We start from the raw sequence: 23,705 nt of genomic DNA, 5'->3' as shown, positions 1-23,705 counted from the left end.
AGCTTTGCTTGATCGGTTCAGGTTAACGTCTAGATATCAGGCCATTTGCTATTTAAAATTTAGTTATTGCCGTTAGTTCTGGTTAAAAACATAAAAAACTGTCATCATTTAACATAAAAGCAGGTATTTGCGTCACTACATAAGCCAGCCGATAAAAATCTGAAATAATAAGGAAATTGTTAGGCCTTCTACTTTTCCATCTCCAAGTACAGCAAGATCCAAAAAAAAATTTAGTATAATTAATTTATTGAATACCCAAAGGCATTCAAAAATCTAAAATGGAGTTTAGTTGATTTTTAAAATAAAAATAAAAAGTTGGCATAGCTGCATTTTCCCCAAATACGCGATCTCAGCATGCGCCAATGCTTTAAAATTCATCAACTTAGTTTGGGTAATTTATTTAAAGGGGGAAAAAAAAATCGGCTATCCTTATCACAACATTAGATTGCTCTGAGGGAAAAAAAAAAACACACAGAACTACCCTAAATCTTAAAATCGCATACATCAAAATATATTACAAACCAAGGCATGAATAGGAATTCTTCAAGCGAAGTGGGCATGGAAATGAAGTCATGAACACATTCTATAATATAAATGGGGACTCACAGCCCCCTCTATTCAGTTCTTAGCTCTATGGAACAAGTTAAAAATAAACAAAAGAATCAAATGAAATTTAAGGATAATGTTATGATTACAGGCAGGCCCTGACACCACTAACCTTGTGAAGCAATTACACAAAAATCATCTACTGACTTTAGTTACAATATAACGCCCTTTTTCCAAGTCGTATACAGTTTTCAGTTGTGGTTTTCGCAATCTTAGTATCAACCAGATAGCAAAGCTCAGGAGTGAAGATAATACGATGATGCCAAAAAGTGTGAAAAACCTGTCATGCGATATAAACGCAATCCAACCCATCTGCTCCATAGTTTTCATAATGAATGCACCAAGAGCCCAGTCAACTTGGATATTTTGCACATTATCTGAAAACCACAGCCTGTTCACAGTATATACATTAAAAACTTGTGTATCACCAAGAAATTAAAAATTATGGCATATTAAAACAAAGTTAGGGTGAGAAGCAATACGTGTGGAAAAAATTACCTTTTATCAGTCATTGCTATCCCAAGACTGTCATGCAATAGGGCCACAATATATGCTGCGGAGAAGCAATACTTGGTGAAATCTTCCTCCGCTAGCGTTTGATATTTGCTTTTGAGTTTCATCCAATCTTCTTCACAAAACTGTTGACCGGCTGACTCCAAATCGGATAGAATTGGCACAGGCCCCAGCCCAAAGAACTATCAGTAGGAGTAGAGGAACAATAAGTGCATGTGCAGAAAAGAAATATTTGAAAATGCAAAATAAAAAAATAATAAAAAATGAATAAAAATTAAAAAAATAATAAAAAAAAAACAAAATAAAAAAAATTTAAAAAAAATTTGAAAATGCAAAACATATGGTGTTTAGCCAAAATATTAAAAAAATGGGACAAGCACAAAAAGTTGAGCTGGAAGGATAGTTAACCTTTGAAGTGAAAAAGAAATTCTCAGTTGCTAGGAATTTCCCTTGTAGGTTAGGTACGTAGCTTGAACCCAAGTGACACTGCTGATACAGGCATCTATCTGGAAAGTGAAATCAAGAACATGTAAGCATTCCTGATTATGAACAAAAGTTAGCAGGTCTTAGTTACCACACAGATGATGTCCTAAGAATTAGCATGGTAAGGTTTATAAAAAAATCTAGCAGATGTCAGTTATCCTCAATAATAGATAGAAGTTCCAACAACTTTTGATGGTAAAGGACAAACAACGAAGTTCTACCTTTTTCCTTTTGTAACAGCAACAGTGCGGCAGATTTGCATTCTGAAAAGTTGCCACTGGCATGAGCAATGGACTGACGTTCCAAGCTGGAACTAGGGATCACAACAGAGACTGCAGGTGACATCCCGGTGTGTGAATATCCGCTAGGAGAGCATGGATCAGTATAAACCCTACTGGCGGGAGATTCTTCTGCTACGGCATTAGAAGAGAACGAATCCATTTTATATTTGCTTCATAGTAAACTGATTTCAAGTATTATTGCACTTCAAAAAATTAAAGCACTAACCATGACACTTGCCCTAAAAATACTATCAGATAAGTCTAGCACTTTATAAGGTGAAGGCTGATGAATGCCTTACGGGTTTGATGCAGGGACATTTTATGTTTCATAGAGCCAGGCTAGTTTTGGTCAAAGAAATCATAGGGAAACTTCTGGCAAGTCAAGGCCGTTATGACAGGATGACAAATTGTTGTCAAACAAATAAGAACCAACAACCAAACAAAATAATACATTCCTGAAAGCCAATATCAAAACTACACAGCAACCTCATGAGGAAGAGATGATCAAGGAATAAATAAAACAAATAAAAGTGTAACCATAAATCCAAAGTTGCTAAACATGTATAAAAGCATGCAGATCAAGGCATAGAGCCAAGCAAGTTTTTGTCAAAGAAATCATGGGGAAACTTCTGGCAAGTCAAGGGTATGATAGGATGACAATTTGTGTCAAATAAAAAGAACCAACAACCAAACACAATAATACATTCCTGAAAGCCAATAACAAAACTGCATTGCAACCTCATGAGGCCGAGCATATTAAGTATAAATAAAACAAATGAGAAAAGGACCAAAATGAACACCAACTTTTTTTAGGAACCAATTTGATCCCTCAACTCTTTAAAATGGGATATTTTTTGCCCTAACATCCAATATTGAAATTAATGATATTAAACATAAGGGTGTTTTGCTCATTTCTTAATTAAATATTTATTAAATGTAATTTTCAATTAATTCTAATTTTTATAAAAAAATTATTAAACATTTTTTTAGATAAAAAATTAATAATAAATTAAATTTTAATTTAAAAAATTTTAGTCATATTTTATAAAATATGACTGATAAAAATGTGTTACTAAGTTGAAAATAACATCTATTTGCATTTGATAACTATTAAAATTAAATAGATGTTATTTTCAACTTAGTCATACATATTTTTATCAATCATATCTATACTACTATTATAAGTATCATTTATGAGTCTCCCGATAGATCATTCTAGTCCTGCATTTGAAAACACTAAATGAATCCCCGTCGTTAATTTTTTTGACTTTTAATGAATGGTTGTAGTTGTTTATGCTCTATATGGGTATTTACCCATTTGTGTTTTTATTATTTAAGAATAACAAAGCATTCTATTATTACAAAAATTAAGATTTCTTCATTGATATAGGTACATCAAATCAAGCCTACCTTAATTTTGGTTTTAAGTATTTTGCAATGGTTTGATCATATTGATTTCTTAAATCACCTCATTCAAATTGAGGTGATTGTGCCCAAAATTATTGTGAATTATGCGGGTCAAATAAACATCTTAACATATTTTAAAAAATTTGTAATGAAAATGAAAAGTTTTACAAGGAAGTTAAGGTAACTTTGGATTTTGTCTCTACAAATAACTATTATTATTATCATAATTTGATTTGTCTCTATAAATAATAATTATTACTTATTAGACTTGCTCGTGAATTATTTTGAATCAATTTTAACCCAAATTATTATCTACAAATAGTTGTTTATCTACCTTTATTGCTTTCCTATGTTTAATTATGAAATTTAATAATTTTCTCAATATTCTAATGTTATTTTATACTTAGTTAAAAAATGTTTATCAACATTTTAAAGAGTTAGTAACTTTTTTTAGTTAATTATATCAATTTTTTACTAATTATACATTTTTTTAAGAATAGAAAGTTTGGTTATTGTTAACAATGTTTAGGACTTTACTAGAGGCTCGTCTGAAGATGCAATCATATTTCTTGGTTTGCTATGACTAAAAACAAGAGCTGGGAAAGAAGAGGAAGAAGAATACAAATGACTTTGTCGTGGAAGAGAAGGTGGAGGCGAATCTGAAGAAGACCAAACTCTACAAAGAGGAGAGAGAGCAATGATTCTTTACAAGTCTGGGCATGAATAAAGATTATGTTTGCCTTGAGAGAATAAATAGAAGGTTTGTGAATATTTTGGAGGGGCCTCAAATTGTACACAGAGGTTTTTACTTCTATGGAACAAAAAAAAAAGTGTAATTTGTCTATGATTTGCAAAACAAAGGAAGGAAGAATGAACTTGGAGGTATGATCAAAATTGTTCATTTTATCTTTTACATTCATTTATAAAATATTTTTATTATATTTGTAGCATAAAATTTGAAGGTACTTATTTGTACAAATATTAAATTATGCCTACATATTCATATTTATTTGAGTTTTGCTATTATTAAACTATCAATTATGCTGTCAATTAATAAATTTTAAAAATATTCTAAATTAAGTAGCATTGCATATATTAAATCTTTTAATTATTCTGCATTATTTATTTTCTGCTTCTAGGTTCTATTTGTATTGCTTCGTTGGCTATGATGTTCAACAAATCTTCTTATGATTGAAATAATAATTTGAGGTAATAACATAATCATTTCATATTTCAATAGAATCAATGAAAACAAGTTACTTGCCTTCATGAATCTAAACAATATAATATAAAAAATAACAAGAATTCCACATAATAATATATAAAATAAAGATATAATCAATTTTTTAATGATTGTGTCATTAAGCCTGAATTGAGTTTTTTATCCAGCTTGTTGACGATCTTTTAATGATATTATTCATGATTTTTTTTTTATATTATTCATGATTTTAAATTAACTAAATACCAAATTTTAAGCATGCTCATTTATCATGATATTGTTAAACATTATTCAATTAGATAAAACATTATATTTCTATAATTTTAGTTAATTAGTTATACTTAAATATCAATTTTCTCTATATTAGATTATATATAATATGCTTTATTTTTATATTCTTGATCATTTCTTTAGAAATTTATCTTATCATTTATAGCCCTTGAGAAAATTCAACATGTACTTTTTTTAGAGCATATGTATTTGGAACAAAAAAAGTGGATGCGTGGCGAAAGACGGGTGACAATACAATTCGAATGTTGTTATAACTATGCGGTTATAATTTGAACTTATTGATTTTTTTCTTTATTTATTTTAAAATAAACATAATACTAACAATAAAGTTAATTACAGGAAAAGAACGGGATCCTTCCCAGGATTCCTCTCAGTATCCTTCGTGACGTGATTACTGATCCTATTCCAAATTCCTTCAAAATTAGGATAAAACAATTGATTACTTCGCATGTGCTGCATATTAATTTTGTACATAATAGCTGCATTATTAATATCTATGAACCTGGTGACTGCATACCATCTCATTTTGACAACCATGATTTTGTGAGATTATTTTTTTATCGTGTCACTTTTAAGCGAGTGTAATAAGCTGAAAATTGTTGGGCCAGGTGAATTCATTGGATCAACTTCAATTCCTCTTCCAGTTGGGTAAGTATAAGATATTATTTTTGTCCTATCATATTTTAATATTTTCTTTTAGTAAGTAATATAGTATAATCTTCTATGGATATTAGATAATTTCATATCATCTAGATTTTTAACTTTTAATATCAATCTTATTCAGATCTATGCTTGTTTTAAATGGTAATAGAACTCATGTTGCTAAGCATTGTATTCCTACAATCTTTTGCAAAAAGTTTTATCATATAAACTCATTTTCAATTATACATCTACCTTGAATTCCTCATGTACCTATTTTTTTTTTAAATTAAATTCTATAGGATATCTATTACTTTTAGAAAGATGGATAAGGCTAAACGACTACATAACTTCAAGCTTGATCCAAATTTACAAAATATAAAGTTTTATAATTTGAGTGATGCCTTTGAATCCTAGCGTACACATAAAAGGAGGCATTTATAGAATGATAAGATTTGATTGTTTTTATCTCTATAATAGTTTCATTTGCATATAGATAGTTTCAATGCAAATATTATATTTTTTTTCCTTTAGCTTCACTTAACAATTGCTATATTTCGTGACTAGTTGGTGGACTTATGGTTGTTATGATAATCAAATTATTTTTATTATACAATTTATTATATATTTTATATAGCATATATAACTTAATGAAGACCATCTATGACGTTATAAAACTAAAATTCTTATTATTTTTTTATTAAAAATAATGTTTAATAATTTTTTTTAGAAAAATTATAATATTTTGAAATTTTTATTAAATAAATATTACCAAAATACCCTTACATTTAAACCCATTAACTACAATATTAGATGTTAGGATAAAAAATATCTCATTTTACAGAGTTGAAGAATCAAATTGGTGCCTTAAAAGAGTTGGGAAATATTTTGGTCCCTCAGTTGATGGACCATTTTGGTCATTTCTCTAAAAAAAATAAAAGTATAACCATAAATCCAAAGTTGCTAAACATGTATAAAATCATGCTTTCCCCGGTGGAGTGACGTAGTGCATTAACCTTTGTCTCTGTAGGCTACTAAGCAACAGGAATTCTAGACGAGATGGTGGAGCAGGGAAAACATGACTGGGGTGCTTCAGCTTTCTCTTCCGAAGGGACCTTCCATCTGGTTCAGTAAAAGGTTAAAAGTCAGTTTGGCGACTATTAAAAGTCCTGCTCAACTGCTCTCCTGCCATTGGATGCCTAAAGGTCCCTAAATAATTGCTTTCTCATATACCCTTGTAAAGTCTTCGCACTCCTACCGGAAAATAAAATAACTAATAATTCAGATCAACAGTTTAAGAGTGTTCTAAACATGTTTCCCTCAACCTAATTCTTCTATTGTGGCATTTTATCATAATTTCTACTATAATTTCTGATCGCTCAGGAAAAAAGCATTTGTTGATGTGCGTTCTAAAACCCTTTGCACTATTGGGATTTATTACCACTTTGTAGTTCGTTTGGCATTTTCTATGCAATCAATGCAAGTATATATTAGGAATCAAGATAAAATTGGTTTCTGTAAGGTGCAGGTTATCAAATCAATCAATCTCAGACTTTTTATTTCACCACATAGCTGCACATTTTTTCAATTACACATCATCAATGGTATTAAAAATTTCTTCTCAGTTTGTTTGTGATTATAGTCCGGTACCGGCTCAGGTTTTATACCTACAGAAGATATATAGGAATAAAGGATATGTGTTTTCATATTTCTGATAATCTAGAGAAGATCGTTTTATTAGTAGCTATAATAAAAGAATTTTTTTAGTGTGCATGTCCCCAATTTTGAAGGGATTCCATAATGTACATTTGTTTCAACCATTAGAATTGATAATTTTTTTATATTTAATTAATTTAACATGTCAGAATCTTTTGATTGTTTAATTTTAATATGGATACTGTTTAATATTTTAAGCAGTCATGATTTCTATGTTATATGGTCTAGAGAAATAACAGTAAGTGCCAAATATCATTTTTATGGTAAAGAGCATCTATTTAGATGTGCGTGTCAAGAAATTGAAGCGCTAGTGTTGTTAGTTCTTCATGCTACAAAACAGACAAAGCCTGTTGTGCTCTCATTAACGTTGCACATCGATACACTCCATGGCTTACTACATGCATTGATAAAAAGTAGAACAAAGCAGGCTGACTTCTGATTACATCCTGATTCCTTACTATGGAAGAACTTCTGCAATATGCTTACTAATGATCTAAATGACAACTAGCAACTAAACCTTACCTTTGTTTAAGCCAGAAACATGACATACAATAGTTCTTCAAACAATAACTAAAGGCATTTAAAGCGAATGAAAATAGTCACCACACAAGCTTTGACGACAGCAGAGGTGCTATAAACAAAAGAGAAATGCTAGGAATGAAAGATTCAGGCAGAGCTGCTGTGCAGACTAACATTAGGATGATTAATGGGAGGATTTTAAAGTCATTTTATGCCCACCACATCTGTCCATAGCTACGTTTAGGCATTACTAGTATTTCTATATAAAAATCACCCAAAAAGGAACAGCTCACCTGATGTCAGACCTCTGGAGCTGAGCAATTTCTTAACCGAATCATGTGCCACATTCTGCAAGAAAAGAAATTGAATGAAAAATGCATGTACCTATTACTTTGATGGGCATGGAAAATGAGATAGCATATTCTAAGCAATACAAAACAATAATCTAACGTTTCATGATGCAAATATGAAAGCCTATGCTTATGGAAATACACAAATATCGTGAGAGCAGATTTTTATTTTGAGTTTTGAGTTGCATTAGAATGTTTTCATAGCTTTTCCTTCAATTTTGTCGTAAATATGATTATAGTATTGATCCCTACTGAGAACAACTTGCGCTTTCAAAAATTAGTGCAAGTCAATTTGATTCTGATCACTATTGAGAACAACTTGTGCTTCAAAAAATAAGTGTACAATTTGATTCCTTGTGTCAGTTTTTATTCACTATTAGGTCCTCTAGCTTCCTCTGTTAATGATCCTGCCGCCGGAATTCTTGTATCGATAGCTGTTGGACGCTGCTACCAGCATCAAGTACTCACTCTGGAAGGATTTGTTAATCTCCAATTGTTGATCTCATGTCGCTAGAATTGGTTGTTTCCTATCTATCTCGCAATTTCCCTCGTGATTCAAGTTCTCCCTACCTTTCCGTGCCATGCTATGTTTCTTGAGACCAGTGTAACCTAATTTACCTTATATACGTCAATTTACACTATAGAAGCATCTGAATTTTCTGTATTTATTTTTGTTAGATCCTGAGTTTGTTATTATGATGGCGCTTAGTAGGTCCAAAAATTATTGTTTTTGTGCTTTTTGGAACTGCAAATTATTGTTTTAGATCAAAATAAAAATTTTTTGGAAACTATCAATCATTGGTCTAGTATTAGTTATAAATAGTAGATATCTAGACATGCATGTAAAATTCCATCTTTTCTTGTAGAAATATTATCCCTCGAAACCAAAATTTTTCAAGCTAGGTGAAATAATACAAATCTAAATGTCTGTGCTCATTGTAAATGAAAATTGTGTGTGAGAATATTATTATCGAGTTATTGATTGCTTAAGTTGTCTTCATAGCTTTGGTTTTAATTTTATTGTAAAATCAAGTACAAATATTATTTATCTTCTTAAGACAATTAAAGTGTTCTCTAAATCAGTATTGGGTTGGTTCTTCTCCCAATTTTAGGTTTTATTGGGTGATTCTATTGGTTCCTCTATCTTTCTTTGTTAATGACCGTAAAACAAAGAATCCTTTAAGCATTAGCTTAAAGGATTTGCTAATCTCCAGTTGTTGAAGTCGTTGATCAATTGTAACCTAAATTGAAGTTTCACATTTTGCATTGTATTTCACGTGCTTGCTACCCTCCTTGCTTTGCTCCGTTCCTTGTTATTCATATTTCTTCTTTTATATTGCCATATGTGTGAATTGCACTACAACAGAATCGGTACTTCTCTTTTTCTTTTGGATCCCTATTTGGTTTTTGTACTGTAGCAATATCAAAATTTCTATTTATATACTTTGTTAGAATTAGGATGTGTTGTTGTGGGCCAGATTTTGAAATTTTTGTAAACCAACCAAGGGTCTAGTTTTAATAATAAAGGAGACATCTCTATGCAAGTAAAATTCAATATTTGCTTATATGGATTCTCTCAAATTTTTCATGAGATATTAGATGTGAATTCTTCGAATGCGATGCAAGTCCCACACTTACCTACAACTTTCTGCTGATACCAGCACTGAGGCCTAGATCTTTTATTTGGTGTCTTCTATCTTTATTCATTGTCATCTGCAAATTTTGTGATTAATTTTTGCATGCATTTTTAGGATTTATTCAAATTTGATATAATCTGATTTTCTTCCAACTGGTACAAATCCTATTAAAGAAAATAAAAAGCAGAAAAATAATTGGACCTAATAATATTTCAATAAAGACGTGAAAATGCTTAGAAGATAAAATGTTTTTTTTTGGCTTACTTAATTTTTTGATATTATTTTAAAAACTAAAAATATATCAGATGAATGGAAAAGAAGTGTGTTGGTTCATGGTTTTTAAGATAGAAGTAATGCACAAGATTGTGCAAACTACAGAGGAATTAAGTTTATGTGTCATACATTAAAACTATGAAGAGAGTAAATGAGAATAGGTTACGACGTGATACTAATGTTTCTCAAAATCAATTTGGATTAATGCTGGGTAGGTGTACTATGAAAACTAAACATTTATTGGGAGGTTTGATGGAGAAGTATATAGAGAGAATAAGGAGGATATAAATATGATATTTATTTATTTATTTAGATAAAGCATATGACAAAGTACCAAGAGAACCACCTTGGAGAATCCTTATAGAAGTCAACCTTAGAGTTATAAGTTTTCTTTTGAGTAGATTTAAAACCGAGTACATGGAATGTATTTTTAGTGGTAATAGATCTAGTGGCGGGATTGTGACTTGGGTGATAAAGTCATTAAAAAGAGTACATGATTTAAATATCCGTCTATTGTTCAAACTTCAAAGTGATGGTGATATACATGAGGATATTATTAGTAGAATTCAAGTTGTATGGTTGAAATAGAGGAATGCATCTGGATTGTTGTGTAATAGCCAATATTTTGACTTACAGCAATCAAATAATATTTCAGAAGTCATTAAAAGTCCAATTTGCAAACATTTTTGCCATAGCATGGATATAATTGTGCTTATAATTTTTCTTCCTAATTTTATTGGCAATGTAGATATCAAAACAAAGAATTCCCTATTTATTTATAATTACTCAAGAAATTAGTACATGTTGATCTGTTAGTTGTCTATTTTACAAATCAATTTCACCATAGCCTTCTAGACATGCTGGGCTAATTTATGACTATTTTTTTTATAATTTTTTAATATCAAGATTTGAAGATATAAAAGAATTTACAAGAATTTTATGTTAAAAACTAAACAATTAACATAATTATATTTATACTCTTAATATATTTTATCATAAAAAATTATTTTCACTAAACAGAACTTTACAAATGGCCATTTTCATCCATATTTCATTTTAAATAGGTAAGGAGAAAAGGAAAATAAAGGGAGAAAAAAAAAGGAGAGAAGAAAGAAGTTAGAGTTTGGAGGTCTTAGAGTAAATTTTGTCAGTCAGTCCAGTTGGAAAAAATTGCTCATCTCAAAACTACTGTTATCCTATCTCTGATTTTAGTGATTTTACTTATTTTGCATTTTCTTAATTTTAATCGGTTAAGACTTACAAAAGTTATGATATCTCAATTTTTAGTAAACATCCACCGTGCAACTTTTAGTATGTTATAATTTTAATCATTCTGCACATATTGACATGAATATATTAAATTTCACCTAGTAAACTAATAGCTAACATTTTCTGAAATTGATGAATAATATATTGATTTTTTGTATTTCATAGATTATTGCATTCATATATGATATAAACTTGCTTTGAAAAAATGATATAATAAATATATGATAAATGTGACATTTACATGCAAGGAAGACTAACTATGAACATTATAATTAACACGGGTTGACTATTAAAAATATAATACCATATATAAGAGGGTGGTGGGCCAACGGACTTTTCTTAAAATAAAGATTTGCAATGTAATCTTAAATATTAGCCTATAACCAATTGATTGATTATGGCGACGGGTAGAGAGTGACAACTCTTTATTGATTCATTGAAAGTCCCCTATTAAAGAAAATGATTAATAAAAATAATTGAAAGATTTGATTGACAGAGAATGAAGGATTGATATAACAGATGGAACGCTAAAAACATCACTTTAAAGTTGGATGTCTTGTATTGTTATTCATAATTATATCAATGTTTGCATTTATATGATAACATAAATAGGACTGATTTAAACATTGAGACTAATATATCATGACATAGCATTTTATAGGTATCTTGTTAGATAATGATAATTGTGTAAATATAATGCATTGATAAATATATTGATATAACATACTGGGAGATAATTATAAATGACATAATGATTGATAGAAGCATATAACAGAATCATCAACATGAATATAGCTGATGGATAATTGATGTTTATTTCACTGCAACACCTATTATAAATTTATATATTTTTTATGAATTTTCTTATAGATTAATATATGCCTTTTGCTTACTGAGATACTATTATTTTATTAATCATATTGATTTTTACTATGATTGATATTAATTGCATAGCTTATTGATTGATTGATATTGATGGGAACTAGAGCATACATATTAATTATTTTGTCTTGCATGAAATATAGTGATAAAATTTTGATAATCTTTTGAGATTTATAAACTCATTATATGATTTTTATTTATTGTAAGTATGGAGCGAGGATGATCAGTATTTTCATATTTTTTTTATTTATATATTTTATTCTATTCTTTTGTAGTTACGAGCTTTAAAAAGAATATATTGATATTGTTAAAATCTCCTGGCTATTATAAATTGCATTTTGAAGGAATGAATATAAAAATATTTTGGTGTATATGATTATATTTATTTTTGCCTGATTTATTTAAAATGATAGATATTTAGTGAATTTGATAAATTAATTAAGAAATAAAAGCAGATGATTCTTCCAAATTTAGCTTTGGGGCGTTATAATTGCTTTAGGTAGTAGGATTGATTCTAAGTAGCATAGAAGTTAGATAGTATAGATTTTATTATTTGCATGTTTGATTGATTTATATGCATTTATACGTATATTGAGTTTTTAAGCTTGATTAATTAGGAAAGAGTATAATGATCTGTCTAAAAGATCCAATGATAGAATTTTATATCCAAAGTATTTAGTTTTAATTTATCTTCAGTGCATAGTTGATTGATACAATTACAAATTATATTGAATGATATGTGATTGAATGGCATGCATAGATGTGTGAATGAGTTAACATTATTAAATTTATGATTTACTAAATGATATGATTGATGAATCTATGATCAGTGTTTTATTTAATTTGCTAATAATTATATCGATTTGATTTTATCGTTGATTCAATTTGATTTGATTTTATCGTTGATTCAATTTTAACCAAATATTGTTTATTGTGTTTTATTCTTATTGTTGTCTCGTTTTTGTAGCGATAGTGAAAATGTCGGGGACGACATTATTTCAAAAGTAAGGAGATTGAAATAGCCCATATTTTGACCTACAACAGTAATAAAATATTTCAATGATCATTATAAGTCTAATTTCCAAACAATCTTTACCATATTGTTGTGCTCTAATTATAAGAATTTTTACCTAATTTTATGGACAGTGTAAACATGAAAACAAAGAGTTTTATATTTATTTGCAATTATTCAAAAGTTGACAAATGTCGGTATAAATAGATTTTTCTGGGACCGTTAAATGTCTGTTTTGCAAACCGATTTCACCAGAATCTTCTAGATATGCTGGGCTAATTTATGGATATTTTTTCAACATTATTGGATGCTCGAACTTGAAGATATAAAATAATTTATAAGAATTTTCTGTTAAAAATTAAACATTTAACATAATTCCATGTATACCCTTAATATATTTTATTATAAAAATCTATTTCAACTTAATTGAACTTTAGAAATGACTATTTTCATCCCCATTTCATTTTAACATAGAAGGAGAAAAAAGAAATTAAGGGAGAAAAGAGAGAGAAGCTAAGTTTTGGAGGTCTTAGAGCATTTTTTTTGTTAGTCAGTCAAGTTGAAAAAAAATTGCTCGTCTTAAGATATACTAACTACCATTATGCTACCTTTGATTTTAGTGATTTTTTTATTTTTATTTTCTTAATTTTAATTTGATCTGAACTTATAAAAGTTGTGATATCTCAATTTTTAATAAACTTCAAATGTGTAATTTTTATTATGTTATAGTTTTAATCATTTTGCACATAATGATATTAATATAATGAATTTCATCGAAAAAATTAATAATTATGATTTTCTGAAGTTAATGAATAGTGTATAAATTTTTCTATATTATTACATTTCATGCATGCCGACCCCACGTAGTGGGATAAAGGCTTGATGTTGTTTTTGTATTACATTTCATGCATGATATAAACTTTGCCTGGAGAGAATAATATAATAAATGTGGTATTTGCATGTAAACAAGGAAGACTGGCTATGAACAGTATAATTAATACATATTGACTATTAAAACGATAATACTATATATAAGAGGGTGGACTAATGATTTTTCCTTTAATTAAAGATTGGTGATTTAATCATGTATGTTAGCTTGTAACCGATTAACTGATTACGTCGATGGGTAGAGAGTAACGACTCTTTATTGATTCATTAAAGGCCACATGTTAAAGAAAATAATAAATAAAAATAATTGTAATTGACAGATAATGATAAATTAACGCTGCCGTTGTCAGGTCCCAAGTCCTGGATGAGAAAAGTGAAGGGTTACATTAGGTAGTCGACAGCCAACGTAAAACTTGTCGAATAATAATAAAATGAATCCTTTAAGAAATTGTGTTAATGCTAGGGCATCCCCTAGAAGCGACCCGCTGTATGCTTGTATGGCCTGAATACATTGACAAATGTGTAAGGGCCGCTGCACCGGCGCCCGGGTGCAATGTTAAATAGGTAAAGGTTCCCACATCAAGGACGGATGTGGGCAAAGAAGCTAGTCCATGAAACTAAAATTATGACATGAACTTGGAATATAGGTTTCCTTACATAAAAATTAATGGAATTAATAGATAATATGATTCATATGAAGTTAAATATTTTGTGCATTAAGGAAACTAAATGGGTTGGAGAGAAGGCTATGGAAATTGATTGTTCAAGATTTAAACTTTGATATTCGGGTAGTAGTTGTATTAGAAATGGTATAGATGTTATTATAAATAAGAGTTTGAAGGATAATGTTATAAAAATTAATAAGATTGAAGATAAAATTATAGCTTTAAAGATTGTTGTTAATGCTAAGATTGTTAATATTATAAGTGTTTGTGCTCTTTATGTAGGTTTGAATATGAGTTCTAAATTAAATTTTTAGAATGAATTATAAGAATTAATACAAAATATACCTCTTGAAAAAAGAGTTTTTATAGGAGATTTAAATGGACATGTTGGTAGAGAGATAAATGATTTTAAAAACATTTATGATGGCTAAGAGTTTTGACCGAAAAATGAAGGTGGCAAAACCATATTAGATTTTTGTTTAGTTTATGATTTTTTAATTGCTAATATTTTATTTAAGAAAAATGAATGAGCATCTTATCACTTATAAAAATGGATATAGTACAACTCAGATTGACTATTTTCTTATAAGAAAATTAGACCGTTTAGATTGCAAAGATTGTAGAGTTATTCTAAATGAAAATTTATATACTCAACATCGATTATTAGTTTTAGACTTTAAGATAAAGAGATAAAAATAAAAAATAAAGTAAAACGATATTCTATGATTAGATATGAACATTTAAAGAATATTAACAAAAATATTTTTGAGAGTAAGATTTTAGATCTTAAAATTTGGTCTGTCCATGAATATGCTAATATTACATGGGAAAAAGTGGCTATTGATATTAAGAATATTGCAAAAGATGTGCTTAGAATATCAAAGGGAAAAACTCCTAATGTTAAAAATAGTTAGTTGTGGAATCCAAATGTGCAAGAAAATATTAAAAATAAAAAAATTTGGTATAAAAATTGTTTTAATTTTAAATATTCTGATAATTGAGAAAGATATAAAGAAGCTTGTAAGGAATCTAAAAAAACAATATGTGATACAAAGACCTTAGCTTTTATTTATTTATAATTTTATATAATAAATTATATACTAATAAGGGAGAAAGATATATGTATAAGTTAGTCAAACAAAGAGATAGGAGTAGTAAGGATTTAGTTCAAATGAAGTATATTAAGGATGAAGATCAAAAAATACTTTTTTAAGAAGATGATATCCAATAAAAGTGGATGAGATATTTTGCTAACTTTTTAATGAAGATTGTGAAAATAAGATTGACAGTTATGACCTTAGCACCCTAAATGAAAATAAAGAATTCTGTTTTTATCGGCGTATTAATAAAACTAAAGTTAGAGAGGCTTTAAAGAAAATGAATTGTGGAAAAGCTGTTGGACTTAATGATATTTTAATAGAGGTGTGGAAATGCTTAGGAGATAATGGAATTTCTTGGCTTACTAAACTTTTTAATATTATTTTGAAGATTAAAAAGATGTCAGATGAGTAGAGAATGAGTGAGTTAATTCCTATTTTTAAGAATAAAGGTGATGCACAAAATTGTGCGAATTATAGAGGAATTAAGTTAATGTGTCATACTTTAAAACTATGAGAGCGAGTTACGAAACATAGGTTGCGGCTTGATACTAATGTTTCTCAAAATAAATTTGTATTCATTTCGGGTAGGTCGACTATGAAAGTCATACATTTATTAAGAGGTTTGATGGAGAAATATAGAGAAAATAAGGAGGATCTATATATGATATTTATTGATTTAGAAAAAGCATATGATAAAGTTCCAAGAGAAGTGCTATGGAGAGTTCTCGAAAAGAAAGGAGTTAATAACGCTTATATTCAAATCATTAAAGATATGTATGCAGGAGCTATTACTTATGTTCAAACACAAGGTGGTTTGACCAAGTATTTCCCTATTTCGGTTGGGTTACATCAAGGATCAGCCTTAAGCCCATATCTTTTTGCTTTAGTCATAGATGTTCTCACTAGACATTTGCAAGAGGATGTACTTTGATGTATGCTTTTTGCTGATGATATTCTTCTTGTTGATAAGACTAGAGAGGGAGTTGAAGGTAAACTTGAATTAAGGAGGTCAACCTTAGAGTCTAAAGGTTTTCGCTTGAGTAGATCTAAAACGGAATATATGGAGTATAATTTTAATAGTAATAGACATAGTGAGGGGATTGTGACTTTGGGCGATCAAGTTATTAATAAGAGTATACGTTTTAGATATTTTGGATCTATTGTTCAGAGTGATGGTGAAATAGATGGGGATATTATTAGCAGAATCCAAGTTGGATGGTTGAAGTGAAGGAATGCATCAGGCCCGTTGTGTGATAGAAAAATACCCCTCAAGCTCAAGGAAAATTTCTATAAGATGGTGGTGAGGCCTACAATGCTTTATGGTGTCGAATGTTGGCCATTAAAAGAGAAGCATAATACTAAGTTAAGTGTGACAGAGATGACAATGCTCAGGTGGATAAGTGGTTTTACCCTTAGAGATAGGATACAAAATGAGCATATAAGTGAAAAGGTTGGAGTAGCTCCAGTAGAAGATAAGATTAGAGAGAGTCGCCTAAGATGATTTGGTCACATAAAACGGCAGCCTTTCGATGACCCGGTTAGGAGGGTAAAGGTATTAGATTTGACTTATATTAGGAATGATCTTTCTTTATTAGATTTAAACGAGAATTTGACTTTTAATAGGACACAATGAAGAAAAAGGATTCATGTAGCTGACCCCACGTAGTGGGATAAAGGCTTGATGTTGTTGTTGACAAATAATGATAAATTGATATGACATATAGATGACTGATATAATGATAAAATATCACTTTAAAGCTGGAGTCTTACCTTGCAATTCATAATTATATCCACGTTTGCAGTTATATGATAATATATATAGAACTGATAGAAATATTGAGACTGGTATAGCATAACATAACATATGATAGGTATATTGTTAGATATTGATAGCTGTACAAGCACAATGCATTGATAAACATATTGATATAAAATATTGACAGATTGCTATAATAGAACTATCAACATGAATATAATTGATAGAAAATTGATGTTTATTTCCCAGCAGCACCTGTTATACTTTTATATAAATTTTTTATCAATTTTTTTATAAATGGATATACATCTTTTGCTAAGTGAGATACTTTTGTTTTATTGATCATATTAATTTTTATTATTGATTGATATTGATTAGATGGATTATTTAACATTCATATTGATAACTTATTGATTGATATTGACTTAAACTGTAACATATATATTGATTCTTTTACCTTGTATTAAATATAGTGACAGAATTTTGGTAATTTGTTGGGTTATAAGCTCATTATATGATTTTTATTGATTTCAGGCATGAGAATGGGTCAGGACTTTCTGGAGTGAGACTGATCAGTGCTTTCAAGTTTTATTTTATTTATATCTTTTATTTTTTTTAATCAAGAGTTTTAAAAAATATAGATTTATATAATTGAAATCTCCTGGCCACTGTAAATTGCATTTTGAAGGAATGAATATAAAAATATTTTGATATATATGATTTATATTTGCTTTTATTGATTTTATTTAAAATGATAGATATTTAGTGACTCTCACAAATAATTAAGAGATAAAACTAAACAATTATTTTAATTTAGATCATAGGTGTTACATTTTGTGTGATAGAAAAATACTCAAATTTAAAAGAAAATTCTATAAGATGGTTGTGAGACCTGCAATGTTTTGTGGTGTAGAAATCAGAATGTTGGCCATTAAAAGAGAAGCATAAAATTAAGTAAAGTATTCCAGATATGGATGAGTGGCTTTACTTTTAGAGACAATGTAAAATGAGTATGAATGCGAAAAGATTGGAGTAACTCTAATTACAAATAAGATTAGAGAGAGTCGCCTAAGATGGCTTGGTCACATAAAATGCCAGCCTTCCGATGACCCAGTTAGGAGAGTAGATATATTAGATTTGACCTATGTTAAGAAAGGTAGATGTAGACCTAAAAAGACTTGATTATAAAGTATTATAAATGACATTTTTTACTTAGATTTAAATGACAATTTGACTAATATGATGAAATAAAGAAAAAAATTCATGTACCCGACATCACGTAATGGGATAAAGACTTGATGTTGATGTTGTTATTGTTATTGGCATAAATCCTATTCATTAAGCAATTTTGATTTTATCTTAGATTTCTAGTAAAATTTTATGTTGGGAGGATAATTTTTAGATTATCATTTAGAGCAAGTACTGTGTTTTCTGATTTGCACTAAAAAACACAAAAAAGCTTTCATGGCTAAAAGTTTGGAACAATAAATTTTGATCTTTTTTGTGTGTTCTTTTGCGCTTCTCTTCCTTGGATTTGCTTTAAGGAAAACCCACTAAACCATAAGAAGTCCTACTTACCAAAAGGCCTTGAATCAAGGGATATACTCCTTGATTTCTAATCTAGAGATATCAAGCATCAATCTCCGTGGAGCTTTGATGAATTACTTCAAATTCTACACAGATTTCATATATGTATTAACATTATGCCACCTTATATTTGTAATCAACCATGTGGCCCCCCTTTATATCTATAATGGCATTGAGCTCATTTAATGAAAATTTAATTAAAAAAAGAAGTCATGCTTCATACTTGTCAAACAAATTCAAAATTTTGACCAAGTCATGTTTCTTTTCATTAAAACATAATAAGCTCTCCAGGATGAATAATGTCATAACAAATAATATTATTTAGAAATGTATATAGTTCACATGCACTTTTGGAACATTACCTGACCAAGCCCAAGGAAGCTGTTGCTATAAAGGTTATAAGTAGCTCCTCCAAACTTAACAATGTGAGCGAATTCAGATGGTAGGGATTCTTTAGTAGCAAATGTTATCTGCAATATATGTAATAAAAAATAAGCACAAACTTCCCTAAATAGTAATCCTTATCAAATGATTTTTAGCTAAGCTAATGCAAAATTCATCATCACATTTTCCCTGATAATTACTCTAAGCTTCAGGCATAAATTAACCGAAAGAATGTGAACACAAACAAAGTTGCCCAAACAAATGATGAGAAACGTATGAAACAAATTATCAAATGCAACAAAACTTGCGCATCGATTATAGGAACCTTCATCATGTTAGGCATTATCGCATAATTTAATTGCAAAAAAAAAAAGAAAGTTCTAAAAGAATGAGTAAAACTAATAATACAAATAAAATCCATTTTATATTTTGCTCCATAAGTTTATTTATGAACTTTTTGACAGAACATTAAACTGCATCAATGTCACACAAGGATTAACCTGAGTAGAAGCCCCGCCAAGCTCAATTATCCCAGTGGTCTCTTGAAGATCTCGACCTAGCATATCAAGGGCATAGTTTGCAGCAACCCAGGCAAAAACCCCTTCATCAGAGCCTGATAAAATAACGATAATTAATCATAATGTGTTTAGTGAAAGAACAAACAGAAAATAAAGAAGACATTAATAATGGGAGGAACCTTTTCAAACAAATGAATAAGAATAATATTCAAATTTGCATGCAAGATGTGATTAACCTGCCTGAGATCACACTGGCCCAATCATCTCGGAACTGGAATCCAGAAGTTGTCAAGACCCTCCTACAGGAATCCAAAATCTTCTCCCTAACTCCATCATCAAGCATCCGCAGGCCCGCGGTTGCCATTAACCTGATCTCGGTATTACCCCATTGATTCTTTGGAATCTTCCCCTTTCCGAAATCCAGAAGCTCAACCAGCGCGGCTCCTGCGCTCGACGGATCCCCCGAGTAAGACGAGAGTCCCGGCCTCACCTTCATTTCCGATGTCGAGGCTTGATCGAGCACGGGAAGCTTCGTTTCCGGCGACATCGTGTAGCCGTAGACATGGAGGCGAGTCCCCGTACTCCCGGCGTCGATGACAACGCTGAAACGAGGGTAATCGATCCTTTTCGAAGCCACAAGAACGTAAAGGAACAACGAGACCGCTGCAGCGACGGAAAAGAAGATCCATATGTTAAGATGGTGCTGCTTACGGTTAAGGGGGGCAACGGGAGTCCGGGAGGGAATAAAGAGGCGGGGGGGCGAGGACGCGCGACGTGGCAGCTTTGCGAAGGCTTCCATGGAGTTCGCCGGCGACTGATTATCTTCCTTTCAGAGTCAGATCAATATCCAATAGGGTTTGCTTTGCATCGGCACCGCAGAAGAAGGGGGAGGAGAGCTTTCCCAATCCTCCCTTCTTCCACGCATCTGGTTGTGGCCGGGAATTGAAAATGGAAGATTATTATTGGAATCTATACTGTGGTGAATCGCGATTCGCCGGCAACTGTACGTACAACTGTATTTCGAGTCCGCCTTTAGGGACACCAACACGGTCCGACCCGATTTATTGATTCATAGGTGAAAATTTTTAAAATGGTAGTAAAACCAAAAGTTCCGGCATTTGGAGTCGGATCACTTTTATCATCAAATAACGGTTGCTCTCCTCTCGTTTAACCCATTTTTATCTTTAAACAAGGATCGCTTTAGGGTTCCTTCAGACAAATTCGTAATATCAGATTTATCCCAAAATGGCATCTTATTACTGTATATGTTGAAATGTCAAAGCTAAATACTCTGTTTATGATTTTTTTTATGTTTGTTATTTGAGAAAATTTTATTTTGTTTGTGATTTATCTAAAAATAGTTGTTAGGGTTTAGGATGTTCGATTGTCGCCTTTTTGCATGTACTGTAAATCAATGAATGTCGTTTGACTGAAAATTGTTAGGATATATTCTTCAATTTTTTATATTCTAATGCCCGACAGAGGTATGCTTTTATAAATAAACTGTATAAAATTGTATGTAGAATTATAATTTTTTTTAAAATTAAAAACTTAGCTTTGTATTTCTTAAATCTTTTTTAAAAATGTTATTTTTATTCTAATACATAGTTGTGTATTGTTGGGTACAAGCTTTGATATAACGATATTAATAGCTTCATTGTTATTTTTGTACATTTTAAATCTTTTGAAGCTTATACATAGCTGTGTATTGAAAATTTTATGAAAATGTTATTTTATCCTAATACACAGTCGTGTATTTCTTATTTTTTTTTAATTATTTTTATCCAAATAAAGTTGTGTAATTCTATGTACAAGCTTTGGTACAATGATATTAGTAATTTCTTTGTTGTTTTTTATTCATTTATTTAAAGAACACAACTGTGTTTTGGGATTTTGTTTTGGAATTGTTGTTTTTATCCTAATACACAACTATGAATTTCTTAAATTTTTCTAAAATTTGGACAATAATTGTGATGTTCCTTATCAACACTAAAATCAATATTATGAGCATAATTGTAGTACATATCATATGCTTCCTTATCACAATTATACACAATACTTAGTGTATAAGAGAAAAAAGATTTTACACAGATGCATACAAAACTCAAAAATCTCAAAAGGCTTTTAAATGAACAATTACAACACAAAAATGAATGAGAGTGTATTAGGAAGATTAACACATATCTAAAATAAATTTTCTAATACACAACTGTGTACATACTCAAAAAGCTTTCAGATGAACAAATACAACACAAAAAAGATTGAGATCACCAATATAAAGCTTGTTACACATTTCTAATATAATTTTTCTTATACACAACTATGAACAAGTTCAAAAAGTTTTCAAATGAATGAATACAATGTAAAAATGATTGAGATTGCCAATACAAAACTTATACACAACAATAAATCTTCATTGCATATTTCTCGTTTTTCTTTCTCAGTAGGTATCAAAAGTGATATTCTGTCAAAACCCTAAAAATTTAGACGCTTTTGGACACTTTCATGGTCTTTTTCTTAAAAAGTAAAAAATGAGTGTCCGGATCAAGTTACAAAGAAAAAAAAAAATTAATATTAGAAATCCACGTGTCAAGAATCGGGTAGGTCGTCGGGTCGCAAAGAAAAATATAGATATTAGAAATCCACGTGTCTGCATTTAATTGGTGTCCGAATGAAAAGCTATGTCAGGACTCCGCACGTTATAATTTCTCTAATTTACATGGCCCGAGCTCGTTTGTGTCGATAAATGATCCAATTTGGTTCCGCCTAAAAAATGTTGGTTCATATATATTGATCCTTTTAATAAACAGATTTGATTTGAGTTGTACATTATAATCTTTATATTAAATATTTCGGTTGATTTCCAACTTGATGTTGACTCAAAAATAGTCCATTTAATCTATTTTTTTGTTGTTAAGTTCTTTTATTTGATGGTATAATCTTTTAATTGTTTTTTTTTCAATTAATCTAAAATCTATGATTAGCAATTTAATAAACTTTTTAAATTAAAATATGTTATCTGGCCTGATGCAGGTTCATCTTTTTGATCCATTTATTAAACGGGTCGATCGAGTTCGATTTATCAAATTTAGAATGGATCAATTCCAGATTGGATATGCAAACGATCTGCTTTGACACCCCTAACTTGTAGGTAAACAAATTCAATTTTTATCACAAGAGGTAAGGAAATAAGATATTTAAAAACAAAATTTACTCTAATTTTGTTTTTGTTGTTAACTTTTATATTAAGAAATATTTCCATATTCAATAGAGAATAATCCTTAGAATCGCTGATGTTGTTTTTCTTAGACTTTTCACATATATAAAAATAATATGAGAAAAATCTGGAATGCTCGTTATTCATTAAACATTAGCAGTCCAGCTGCTATGCAATCAAGGATAAACAGCTTACCTCCTCTCGTATCATCATAGCTTCATTCTTAATTTTTGCATTCAATGGTTTTGACTATATAACCTTTAAAGTTGTTGTGTTGCTCCATCTTAGTTAGATTATTATGAAATCTAATTTGGTGTTGACAGCAGGGGCGGAGTTTTACTGTATCGTTTAATTTTCTCCGTATGAAAAGGGTTGGATAAATTTAAAAAAAAATCACACTTTAATATTCAATGAAGAGAGGAATTGGAATAATTACTAAACTATTACATCAGACCAGTTGGCTTAATTATATAAACACATCTACGAAGGAAAC

General features: G+C 29.9%; 1 protein-coding gene across 2 annotated transcripts; it reads right to left on the bottom strand.

Moving 5' to 3' along the window:
* Nucleotides 1–561: 561 nt before the first annotated feature.
* On the bottom strand, nt 562–21,031 carry LOC110108621 (probable apyrase 6). 2 transcript variants are annotated; one of them, XM_020839338.2, is made up of 8 exons: nt 20,236–21,031; nt 19,978–20,090; nt 19,456–19,563; nt 7,968–8,022; nt 1,824–2,015; nt 1,528–1,625; nt 1,105–1,301; nt 562–997 (listed from the first exon to the last, which is right to left on the bottom strand). In XM_020839338.2, the coding sequence occupies exons 1-8, from the start codon at nt 20,792–20,794 to the stop codon at nt 742–744; spliced, it is 1,578 nt and encodes a 525-aa protein (XP_020694997.1). In that variant the 5' UTR covers nt 20,795–21,031; the 3' UTR covers nt 562–741. The 2 variants fall into 2 exon arrangements, with proteins under 2 accessions (XP_020694997.1, XP_020694998.1); XM_020839339.2 differs by having other exon boundaries at nt 1,824–2,012; nt 20,236–21,030.
* Nucleotides 21,032–23,705: the final 2,674 nt, after the last annotated feature.

Source organism: Dendrobium catenatum, unplaced genomic scaffold (genome assembly GCF_001605985.2).
Source record: "Dendrobium catenatum unplaced genomic scaffold, ASM160598v2 original_scaffold_185271, whole genome shotgun sequence".
Lineage (NCBI taxonomy): Eukaryota > Viridiplantae > Streptophyta > Magnoliopsida > Asparagales > Orchidaceae > Dendrobium > Dendrobium catenatum.
This window is presented reverse-complemented; position numbering and strand designations above follow the sequence as displayed.

What these genes read in the sequence shown, in the direction of transcription:
- LOC110108621 (XM_020839338.2), bottom strand. Translation starts at nt 20,794, where the DNA reads ATGGAAGCCTTCGCAAAGCTGCCACGTCGCGCGTCCTCGCCCCCCCGC. An exon ending in GCTTCCTTGGGCTTGGTCAG is followed by an intron (nt 8,023 to 19,455) that starts GTAATGTTCCAA and finishes CTTTTCTTGCAG; the next exon opens with AATGTGGCACATGATTCGGT. An exon ending in GCTGTTACAAAAGGAAAAAG is followed by an intron (nt 1,626 to 1,823) that starts GTAGAACTTCGT and finishes TTCACTTTCCAG; the next exon opens with ATAGATGCCTGTATCAGCAG.